At 48.8% G+C, this 11,244-nt stretch overlaps 1 protein-coding gene across 2 annotated transcripts in view; it reads left to right on the forward strand.

The window, feature by feature from the left end:
- The window catches only part of bcl11aa (BAF chromatin remodeling complex subunit BCL11A a), a 61,006-nt gene extending 50,097 nt beyond the window's left edge, over window positions 1-10,909 (forward strand). For both annotated transcript variants that reach the window (XM_048269734.1, XM_048269735.1), the window contains exon 3: window positions 6,923-10,909. In XM_048269734.1, coding sequence (XP_048125691.1) covers window positions 6,923-9,093 — 2,171 coding nt within the window. In that variant the 3' untranslated portion in view covers window positions 9,094-10,909. The remainder of the gene's footprint in view (window positions 1-6,922) is intronic.
- The last annotated feature ends 335 nt before the right edge of the window (window positions 10,910-11,244 follow it).

Here is an 11,244-nt window from a genome sequence, read left to right on the forward strand (position 1 = left end):
CCTTCCCCACACCAAAGGGAATCAAAACTGAGGCGATCAAAGCGGGGGTGGAGTTTTAGCACACAGTTAAAGGTTAACGACGGATAAATTTGTACACGGCCTAGACAGCCTGTCTAAAAATTGAAAGTGTCTTTGCAACTTGGCACTTTTTTTGTAGCTATTTTGTGTGCCGTAAATCTATCTCTTCAGTGGCGTGGTCCCCTGGAGAAAAATGTGAAAAAGCAAAGGAATGGGAATGGAGGGAGGAGGAGAGGGAGACAGAGAGAGGAGGAGGAGGAGGAGAGCTACCGTGCATATTTCCTTCCTCCCTGTCTCCCGTTTCAGCTCGAGACTCTCGTTCTCCCTGCCAAATCCACACACCGCTGTAACATTCCCTCATACTCCTATCAAGAGCCCTGTGTCAGACTTTATCTAACTGCTGCTTAATTTTGGTTCTGTGTGTTTGTGTGAGTATGTGTGTGTGTGTGTGACTGTGTGTGTGTGTGTTTTTGTGGCGTGTGTGTGTGTGTGTGTGTGTGTGTGTGTGTGCATGTGCATGTGCATGTGTGGGAGTGTGTGTGTGTGTGTGTGTGTGTCTGATGATTTCGCCGGATTAGTGAAGCCCTCTGAGGATGAGCCTGGCTCTGTTTTTGGACTAAATGAATGAGAGTGAGGCAGGGATGAATAGGTAGCTAGATGGGTAGCTAGATAGCTTGACTGGGGGGGAAGGTAGGTCTTGTTTTTCTGTGGCTTGCTGCTGTAACACGGCTCTGACATTTAGCTGTATCACAAAAAAAAATGAAGAGCAAGAGAGAGGGAGAGAGAGAGAGAGAGAGAGAGAGAGAGAGAGAGAGTCAGCGAGAGAGAGGAAAAAGGGAAAAAAAAGCTGGCAGTGTGTGCCCGTTCCACCGCCGCCTGTGAGTGTGTTGGCGTGGCTGCCAGCAGACCCCCGCGCCTGCTCCGGCAAACTGTCACTGGCAGCCCTCGCCATCGCCGTGACGACTGTCCGTACTGACCCTCATTGGCCGCGGAAGCGGGAGGGCTTTCTAATTAACTGAGGAATGGGTGAATTAGAGCACCGCCACTCCACCAGCTCACCGTCTCTCCCGTTCCCCTCCCTCCTTTAAACGCTCGGAAAAAAACAGTGTCAAGCCACAGATTATCTTTCTGTCAAACAAACTCCTGGATTCATCCGCCACTGCGAGACTAGATCGACATGGAGGGGCCTGTTTTATTTTTTATATCTCTCTATTAGCCCCCTCTCTCTCTCTCTCTCTCTCTGACGCATATTAAACAGCTGTGAAAGCGACACGCTTCCCTCCCTCTCCACCTGCACTGACAGGCATGTCTGTAGTGTTTGGGGTGGGGTGGTGGTGGGGGGCCTAAAAAAAGAAAAGATAGAAAATAACATGAAGGGGGTGTTCGTTTTTTTTTACTCTTCCGAGGAAATTAAAATTAGACCAGAAAAGGAGGAGGAGGATGTGGTGGTGGTGATGGTAGTGGGGAGAGTGTGCTGTGGATAGTGTGGGAGGTCCTTTGGATGTGTGTGTGTGTGTGTGTGTGTGTGCATGTGTGTGTGAGAGAGAGAGAGGGGGGCATTGAGGGAAGAGAGAGAGGCTAATTTCCTTTGGCACAGTGTTGCTTTTTAATTCCTCCCTATAAAAATCTTCGGAGCCTAAAAGCAAATTACAGCAGCACCTGTCTCCTGTCTCCACTCATCATTACCACAGATTGTGGCAATCGCCGTCAGAAGCGGAAGAAGGCGAAACAAAGACAGACAGGGGAACGCGCAACGAGAGAAAAACGCTCGGATCGGAGGCTCATCATTGGGCACGGTGCCTGGATGGCACGTGTTTGCCTCAACGAACGCCCATGCCAGTCAATAATCCGTCCACCCGCGCAACACTATCAATTATTGCCGCAATTATTTGTCTAGTCTGATGTGCAAAATGTCATGTGAAAAAAAGATGATTGCACATTCCGACAGGCCGCAGTGGGTATAATCAGATGAGCCAGGCCCGGGCGAAAAGTGTCGGTGCCATCCTCTGCCCTTCAGAGCCGTTTCCTCCTACGGCCAATTCGGATGCCCCCTCCCCCCTGTGTGCTGCTGTCTGTGAATGGGCCTTGACACAAAGAGGGAGCTATGAGAATGTGATGCAGGAGAGGAACATGAACGGCACAATGGCCGACGTTTATTATTTTTTTTCTCACTTCACCTCACACCAAATTCAGCCTTCTTGCTTGTCAGTCTAGAGAGAGAGAGAGAGAGAGAGAGAGAGAGAGAGTGTGTGTGTGTGTTCAAAGCTAAATCGGATTTGTGTGATATATTACTTCATAACTCACTCTTGTTCGAATGTCTGGAAAATTAGTTAACTGCCTCTCATTGAAAAAAAAAAAAAAAAAAACAAGGGTCAAAACCAAAACGAAATTTTAATTAAAAGCAAGAAAACCCGTTCGACAGGCCCTCCATACCTAACTGCTGTCAGTGTGTGCCTGAGAGGAGAAAACACGCTCGAAAAATATCTTTTGCATGATAATAGAAAAAATATATACCAGGTTAAACCCCGCACAGGTGGTGACAATTAACTGCAATTTCCGCAGATTGTAATGATCCATAATTTAGCATGTGAAGCTGGCCTTTCCATGAGCCCCCAGTTAAAAAGTTGTGGGCAGCCCTGCTTTGGCAGGGGCTTTTCAGCTGTTGGTCTTTAGTGAGATTGTCAGGAGACAGCCGTGGGAGGCAGAGGCACAGGGCAGAGATGTGCTGTTATTTCTCCATGCTGTGTTCTCTCTCTCTCTCACTCACTCTCTCTCTCTCTCTCTCTCTCTCTCTCTCTCTCTCTCTCTCTCCCATGAACACTGGCACACCACTGGCACACTACACCAGCATGGGCACACCACCCTTCCCCTCCTCTCTCTCTCTCTCTCTCTCTCTCTCTCTCTGTCTTTCTCTCTCTGTCATGTATGGTATGTACCACAATGCATTGTTAACTTCAAACATACAGCGTTTGGATGTTTACGTATTCAAATGTCTATTTTAAAACACTGACTTTACAATGGCAAGTGGTATGATTGAAATGAACCACTAGCTTAGCCGTCCTGATTGAAATATACCACTAATGTTGATTTGTTTTTCATTAGTTTTGAATTGCAAATCTGTGTTGCTGCCCAGCTCTGGGGGAAAAAAAAAGTGTATCAGCATGTGAAAAAAATGTATCCAAACCCCTGATCAACCGATTTCTCATCCTCATCACACAACGTCCCCCCCATTCTTCCTCCCCCAATCCCTGGAAAGGTTTACATATGTGCGTCTTCATGTTGCACGTCTGCAAAAAGTGCCCAGACGCCCACATACACACACATACACACACACACACACACACACACAGAAAAAAATAAAGAATGAAGAAAAGCCCCGCCATGACTGCACAAAAGGGGGCTCGGCAGTGTCCGGGGGAGACTTTCTGCCACTGATCGCGGATCGTTCCAGAAACACCCCCCCTCCCCATTTGTGTGCATTAACAGGATTATCCTACAAAAAAACGCAATGTCTCTGGCCGCCCTCACTGCCACCGAGCCACATAAAGGGCGTGGGGGTGGGGTGGGGGGTTTCGGCTTGTTACATGCTTTGCTGGCTATTGAAGACTTCAGAGAGACAGAGTGAGAGGGACAGAGAGGGAAAGAGAGAATGAGAGAGAGAGAGACAGAGAGACCCATCAGAGCCAAACTAGCGGCCAGATAAAAGGCAACGCACCCCACCACAATGCCCACACCTCTCCTCACCAAAGCTCTCACCACTTCACGTCTACATCATCATCATCCCTCTCTCTCTCTCTTTCTCCCCCCCCTCTCTCTGTCTGTCAATCTCCTGGGATGGGTAAAATGGTGAATTATCCCAGTGAAGAGACCCCGGGTTTGTGAGGGGAATTAAATGCGTCTCCCATGTCCATTTTCCACCATTTGGTGTCGTCATCTCTTATGGATGCCAGTTCTTTTGGGTCATCGCTTGACCCTGTGTGTGTTTTGGATGGGGTGGGGTATGGTGTGTGTGTGTGTGTGTGTGTGTGTGTGTGTGTGTGTGTGTGTGTGTGTGTGTGTTTTGATGAGGAGTGGTAAACTGTGGTGCTGCAATCCGAGATGCTGGGTGCAGGTACGGTCCCCTTTTAGTGGTGCTAATTTGTCAGGGTCAGGCTTGCGTTCATTAGCTCGTGATAAATATCCATTCCGTCTGTGTGTTTGTGTATGTGTGCATTTGTGTTGGTGTGCATGTGTAAATGCTAGAAAGAGTGAGTGCGAGACCATGTGCTGTGTGTGTGTGTCCTTTCATCAGTGTGTGTGTGTGTGTGCTTCTTACGTGATTGAAACCCTCTGCTTGTTTACCTGCTTTCATCTGGTATGCCTTTCACGGCACTTTGTCTAAAATGCTTTTTATTTAGCAAATTTATCAGGCGTAATTATCCCCAATGATTCGCTCGCCTTTGACAGCTTTTTTAGTGCGCTGGTGCGGGTTGTTTTTCTTGCATACGGATGAACTTTTAAAACACGTCGAGCATATATGTTGGCAAATGGAGCTCAGGGATGGCTTTCATTTCACGTTTTGCTAATTGATCATTCTTACCCATCATTATGAGAGGCCTCCTGTAATAGGTGCATCTGTTCTTTGTGGACCCCGAGGCCTTGATGGCTAAGATGGTCTCTGGGCCCTTTCTGAAAGAGAGAGGTTTTTTTTTTGTCGAAGTGAGGGGAATGGAACACGGATGGGAGTAGATTCTCTGTCGTGCTCAGGGCTTCTGCTGCTGTCACTGCCGTCGTGACCATGGTGTTGGAGGAAACCTGGAGTAATTAGTTTCCAGGCCAACCTGTGGAGGGTCTCCATGGAGCTGTGCTGTGAGTGAGCACTCTCAGGTGGATGCTGAGCGAAATGCCCCCCATCCTCTTCGCTCCCCATCCCTGTCTCCATACGACCTTGCTGGAGACGCGTCCGATAGCACTGCTGTATATCCTCACTCTCTCTTACTCTCTCTATTCCTACTAGTGTTTTGGGCACAGATGCTATCGCTTTGTGTGTTACTAACTGCCTGGAATAGATTCTATATTTTTGGGGTTTGTGTGTGTGAAAAACACTTGTGAATGGTAGTTTGGATCGATGTGTATTTGTGTGTGTGAAGCTGAATGTGAATGAGTGAAAGTGGGTGTGTGTATGTGTGTATGTGTGTGTGTGTGTGTGTGTGTGTGTGTGTGTGTGTGTGTAGCTCTGTGAATTTGTTTTGGGAGAGGACGAGCAGTGAGGCAATAGCGTCTTGACTGAAAGAAAAAAAAAGGCGGAGAAAAGAAAAAATAAATAAATAAATGGATAAAATAAACCCAATCGTTTGCGACTGCGTGCCTCAGATATACGTATGTGTTGCAGCACAGCATCCATCTGACACATTTAATGTTGAAAGGCTTTCCGTGGCACTTCCACTTTATTATCTAATCTTGTAAATGAGCCGGTGAGCAGGCCCGAGCCCAGTTAATGAGATTACACATGCATTGTGAGGGAAATCATAGGTCATTGTCGAAGTGCCATTGAAAGTCAATTATTGTTTTAAATGTTCCTTTACCGCCTCTGTTGTCTGAATACTTCACTCAACATCGGCTAAATTTTTTTTTTTTTTTTTTTTTTTTATATGTTTTTATATTTATTTTATATGAATAACATTTTCGCAAATCTATGAATTTTTTTTAGCTTTTTTAAGGGGGATGTTTGTCTGTTAGACAAAAAAAACAACAACAACACATACATAGAAAAAGCACAGTAAAGTGTGAATATGAAACATATGCTTTGGTGGATTAGAAGCAGCTGATTCACACAGCCACACATCTAAAAAGCCAGTGAATGTGCTGGTGAAAACACACCCATGGGCTTAAGATTTTAGGATGCACACACACTCTCTCTCTCTCTCTCTCTCTCTCTGTTTCTCTCTCTCTCTGTCTCGTCCCTGGCGTCGGAGCAGGACTCTGATCCGTCTGAGCGTTATAGTTAACACCCCTTTTTTTATTTTGGCTGACGTTCCTTGTGGTGTGATTTGTTTTTGCTGCTCTTTTCTTCCTCTCCTCCAGCATGTAGCACAAGAACAGTGTTTTTCGCTCCTTCCCTGTTTCACCCTCTCCTTCTTTATTATTATTTATTTATATTTAGTTCTGTGCTCCGTGCGTCCGTCATGCAGCCGGCGCAAAGTGTGTCCAGGGCTCTGCTGGGAGATGATGGGGTTGTTTGGTTTTCTCCCCGCCGGTCTGCTGATAGAAAATGGCTGCGGGGACTTACGGTGGAGCCAGGCAGCCGGCAGAAGCTGTGCTGCTGTGGGCCTACGGCTACCACCTCGGCCCCCCTACCGCCTCCACTGCCGTGGCCTCGTCACCGGGACAGCCGTAGTGCTGCCGGGCCTCTTAAACCCCATGCTGTTACTGCTCTCTCTTTTTCTCCTTAACGCTCTCCTTTTTTTGAGAGCCCCGATTTTCTTTTTTTAAATCACAGCTGTATTTAGTGCTATGTGATACTTTTATTAGGGAAGTCGACTCATTGGTGGTGGGGTTTGTGCGGGGTGCTGAGGACACGAGTGTGTGTGTGTGTGTGTGTGTGTGTGTGTGTGTGTGTGGCTGCTTCATGAATGATTAAACTGAAATCGCTAGCCATTTCACCCTGATCTCTGTGTGTGTCAAAATGGAGTATAAGGGGGAGTGTGTGTGTATGCATTTGTGTATGTGTTCTCTGTGTGTGAGAGCTCAAATGTACTGGAGCTTACTCGGCACTCTCTTTTAACTCTCTTTTACAACTCTTTTCATTTTTTTCCAACCCCTTTCAGTTCGGATACAAAGCAAAATAGTCATTTTCAATCATTTCCTTGCAAGTGAAATGCTTTCAAAGACTGACCGTGCCCCCCCCTCTCTCTCCTCTCTTCAGGTAAAGATGAGCCCAGCAGCTACACTTGCACAACCTGTAAGCAGCCGTTCGGCAGCGCGTGGTTCTTGCTGCAGCATGCCCAGAACATGCACGGCTTTCGCATCTACCTGGAGAGCGAGCACGGGAGTCCACTCACCCCGCGCGTGGGCGGAGACTGCGCCTCCCAGCCGCCCCTCCACGGCATGCACCTGCCCGAGGTGAGCCCCTTCAACCTGCTGCGGATACCCAACTCCGTGTCGGGGCGTGAGGGGAACGTTGGCGTTGGCGGCGGCGGCGGCGGCGGTCGCTTCCCTCCAACCCCACCGCTCTTCAGCCCGCCGCCCCGGCACCACCTGGACCCGCACCGCATGGAGCACCTGAGCCCAGAGGACCTGGCGCTGGCGACCCACCACCCGAGTGCCTTCGACAGGGTGCCGCGCCTCAACCCCATGCCCCTGGACCTGCCGGCCATGGACTTCTCGCGCCGGCTGAGGGAGCTGGCCGGCAACAACGCGGGCTCCACGCCGCCGCTGTCGCCCAACCGGCCCAGCCCTATGCAACGGCTGCTGCAACCATTCCAGCCGGGCGCCAAGCCGCCCCCGTTCCTGTCCACTCCGCCACTCCCGTCCATGCAGTCGCCCTCGGGCGGCTCCCAGGGCACCCCCACCTCCTCGTCTCAGCCGGGCCCGCAGCTGACCCAGGGCTCGCAGACGCTGCTGCAGCAGCAGCCGCCGCAGTCCACCACGCCGCTCAACACGCCCATGAAGTCGTGCGAGTTCTGCGGCAAGACCTTCAAGTTCCAGAGCAACCTGATCGTGCACCGGCGAAGCCACACGGGCGAGAAGCCCTACAAGTGCCACCTGTGCGACCACGCGTGCACGCAGGCCAGCAAGCTCAAGCGCCACATGAAGACGCACATGCACAAGTCCTCGCCCATGACGGTCAAGTCCGACGACGGGCTCTCAGGCACCAGCTCACCCGAGCCGGGCACCAGCGAGCTCCTGGGCAGCGCCAGCAGCGCCCTCAAGTCAGTGGTGGCCAAGCTCAAGAGCGAACGCATTATCCGCGAGAACGGCGAGGAGGCCGAGGAGGAGGAAGAGGAGGAGGAGGAAGAGGAAGAAGAGGAGGAGGAGGAGGAGGAAGGCGAGGAGGAGGAGCTGGAGAGTGAGTGTGGCGGCACCGGGAACGGCCGCAGCAACAGCTACCCGTTCGGCCTGAGCCTGGAGGCGGCGCGGCACCACGAGAACAACGGCAGCGGCATCGGGCTCCACGGGCGGTCAGTGCTGGAGGACGGCATCCCGCGCTCGCTGCCCGAGGTGATGCAGGGCATGGGCCTGGCGGCCAGCATGCAGCATTACAGCGAGGCTTTCCACGCACACAAGCGCGGCGCGCTCGGCCCCAACGAGCACAATGACACCGCGCACCGGGACCTGTGTGACGGCGACTCGGCCATGGAGTCGGACCGCGTGAACGAGGGCTGTGGCTCGGCCATCAACGGCCGCGGCTCGTCCCCCAGCGAGGCGGCTGCCGCCGCCGTGGGCCTGAGCAAGAAACTGCTCCTGGGAAGCCCCAGCTCGCTCAGCCCCTTCAGCAACAAGCGCATCAAGATGGAGAAGGACCTGGACCTGCCCGCCATGCCCACCATCCCCAACTCGGAGAACGTCTACTCCCAGTGGCTGGCCGGCTACGCCGCTTCGCGCCAGCTCAAGGACCCCTTCCTGAGCTTCGGGGACTCCCGACAATCGCCTTTCGCCTCGTCCTCTGAGCACTCCTCGGAGAACGGCAGCCTGCGTTTCTCCACGCCGCCGGGCGAGATGGACTGCGGCGTGTCCGGCCGCAGCGGCACGGGCAGCGGCGGCAGCACGCCCCACTTGGGGCGGCCCGGCTCCAAGGACGGCCGGCGCAGCGACACGTGCGAGTTCTGCGGCAAGATCTTTAAGAACTGCAGCAACCTGACAGTGCACCGGCGCAGCCACACTGGCGAACGGCCGTACAAGTGCGAGCTGTGCAACTACGCCTGCGCCCAGAGCAGCAAACTGACGCGGCACATGAAAACACACGGCCAGGTGGGCAAGGACGTTTACAAATGTGAAATCTGTCAGATGCCTTTTAGCGTGTACAGCACCCTAGAGAAACACATGAAAAAGTGGCACAGTGACCGCGCCTTGAACAGCGAAATCAAAACTGAGTAGCGAGAAGTAAGGACAGTGCGAAAGGCACGTTTTTTCTTTTTAATCCTTCTTCGCTAAAAGTAAAAAACCCCATCTCTCCCGTGACGCCCTTGTAGATTTGTCCTCCTACCCCCCTCTTCCTCTTTCGCTAGTCCAGTGGAAGCTAAGACAACGTGCTTGGCACCGGCACACTCTGTTTCATTTACGTTGAATGCATGATCTGTATCGGGGCAATACTATTGCATTGACGCAAAACTTCGAGCCTTTCTCTTGTGCAATAATTTACATGTTGTGTACTTTTTTTTCTTTTTACTTTCCCTTTTTGATAATTAGACAGCATGCATGGTATGTTTTTTGGCTAATTTGAGAAAAAAGAAAAAATTGTCCCTGGTTGGTTAGTTGTTAAGTAACTGTGTTGCTGTTTTCTTGTTCTGTTCTTTTATTTAAAAAAAAAAGAAAAAAAAGAAAGAAAAAAAGACCATGCTGCATACATTCTGTAACACATATCATGTACAGTTTTGTGTTGTAACATGGAGGACAACAGTCTAACACTTAACCCTCTATGGATGGGTTGGGGATCGCACTTAAAACTGATCTTTCAAAAAGATATTCAGTCCACATAGGGTGAAACAATTTGAATTGGCCCCGTTACGAATTTAAAATCAGTGACAGCCTTTGCAATTCTTTCAGAAAAAAAAGAAGTAGTCATTAAGATTCAATTTGTACTATCATTTGGTAAAACAAACAAAAGAAGAGTGCCTTGGATATCTTGAAACTGCATTGGTTAATATTCCTATCTACTATAAGCTTGGAGTCTCAGATAAATACTGGAAAACGGATCCACTTGGTCCTCAAAAAGGTTCTTGCATCAAGTACCTGACTGCTGCAGTCAACTGTGACTAAAGAAAGAGTAATAGTAATGAAAGAATCTACGTAAATTTCTAGTTAATCATCATTTACCTACCTATAATATTGTGTACCTTTTTTGAAAATGCTGAGGTATTTTGTTTGTTTTATACACGGTACATGCAGTATTGTGTGGAATCAAATCTAGGTGTTTCTATTTCTTTGTATTTAGAGGTACTGTGTTGACAGTGGTACAGGCTCTGAATAGACAACAATAAGCTGATGTGACACTCTCTTGGGAGGTTTTTGCCTATGTAGCCTCACTAGCACATGTTAATGTCTTGTTGAAGGCAAAAGTGAGATGTGAAAGCATGGTAATGCTATTGAAAAGCCATGTCACTAGGATCAAAACAATCTAGGCTAGATCTGGTCGATGTCTCGCCTGGACATTGGTCCCCAACAATGCATCTGAGCAATTTTTTTTCTCTGTCAGTGATGATTAACTAAGAATTTACCTGCAGGTCTAAAGAAAAAAATGTGTTAGTCATAGCCACAGTATTTATTCCTGAGTTCCCTTCAAAGAAAGAAATGCGACGCAAAATATGGCAAGAAAAAGAAGTGAAAATCCATTTTTTTCTCCATATTTCATATGCTGTGTGCTATTTTGTGTTTGACATTCTGGAGGAGAGCTCTATTCATCGTTGAGTTACAGCATCCACCCACAGGTGATGGTGAGAAAGCACTTGTCACTCGGCCCCGACAGTCTGTATCGCTTGCTCTGATTGGTGGTACAGAAGCTGAGTATAAAAATGTAAACTGCTTGCTTATAGGACAAAAAAGTGCACTGTTCAATTTTCCCAGTTTACAGGTATTCATTTTTGTCAAGGGAAAAACGTATTGTAATGCTTACAAATAAAATTTACAATGTCATTTTTTATTATCATAATGAGGATTAGGGACAGAGAGAATTTGCTGCCACCCCTTGCCCCCTACCCCCACCCTCGACAGACACTCCAAGAGAGAGCCCCACTCCATGACATATCTGTACGGTGCCCAGGGCATAAACTCCTTCGCTAGACCATGAACGATTGAAAAAAGTAAATAAAAGAAAAACACTTGCTGCTTACACTGCAAGGACATTTTTTGTACAAATCTTTTTTTAAGTATAAATATTAAAAAATGACTTTTTGAAATAACACTTCATTATCTTATTAGGGGAAACTATATTTAAGTTTGCTGTTGTTTCTCTTTCCTCTCTTTGTCTTGGTGGTGTACAAGACTCGATCACGGTATATATTAAAATGGGAAAAAAAATCTGTGACAGTT

The sequence above is a fragment of the Alosa alosa genome, chromosome 18, assembly GCF_017589495.1.
Source record: "Alosa alosa isolate M-15738 ecotype Scorff River chromosome 18, AALO_Geno_1.1, whole genome shotgun sequence".
NCBI classification, from domain to species: Eukaryota; Metazoa; Chordata; class Actinopteri; order Clupeiformes; family Clupeidae; genus Alosa; species Alosa alosa.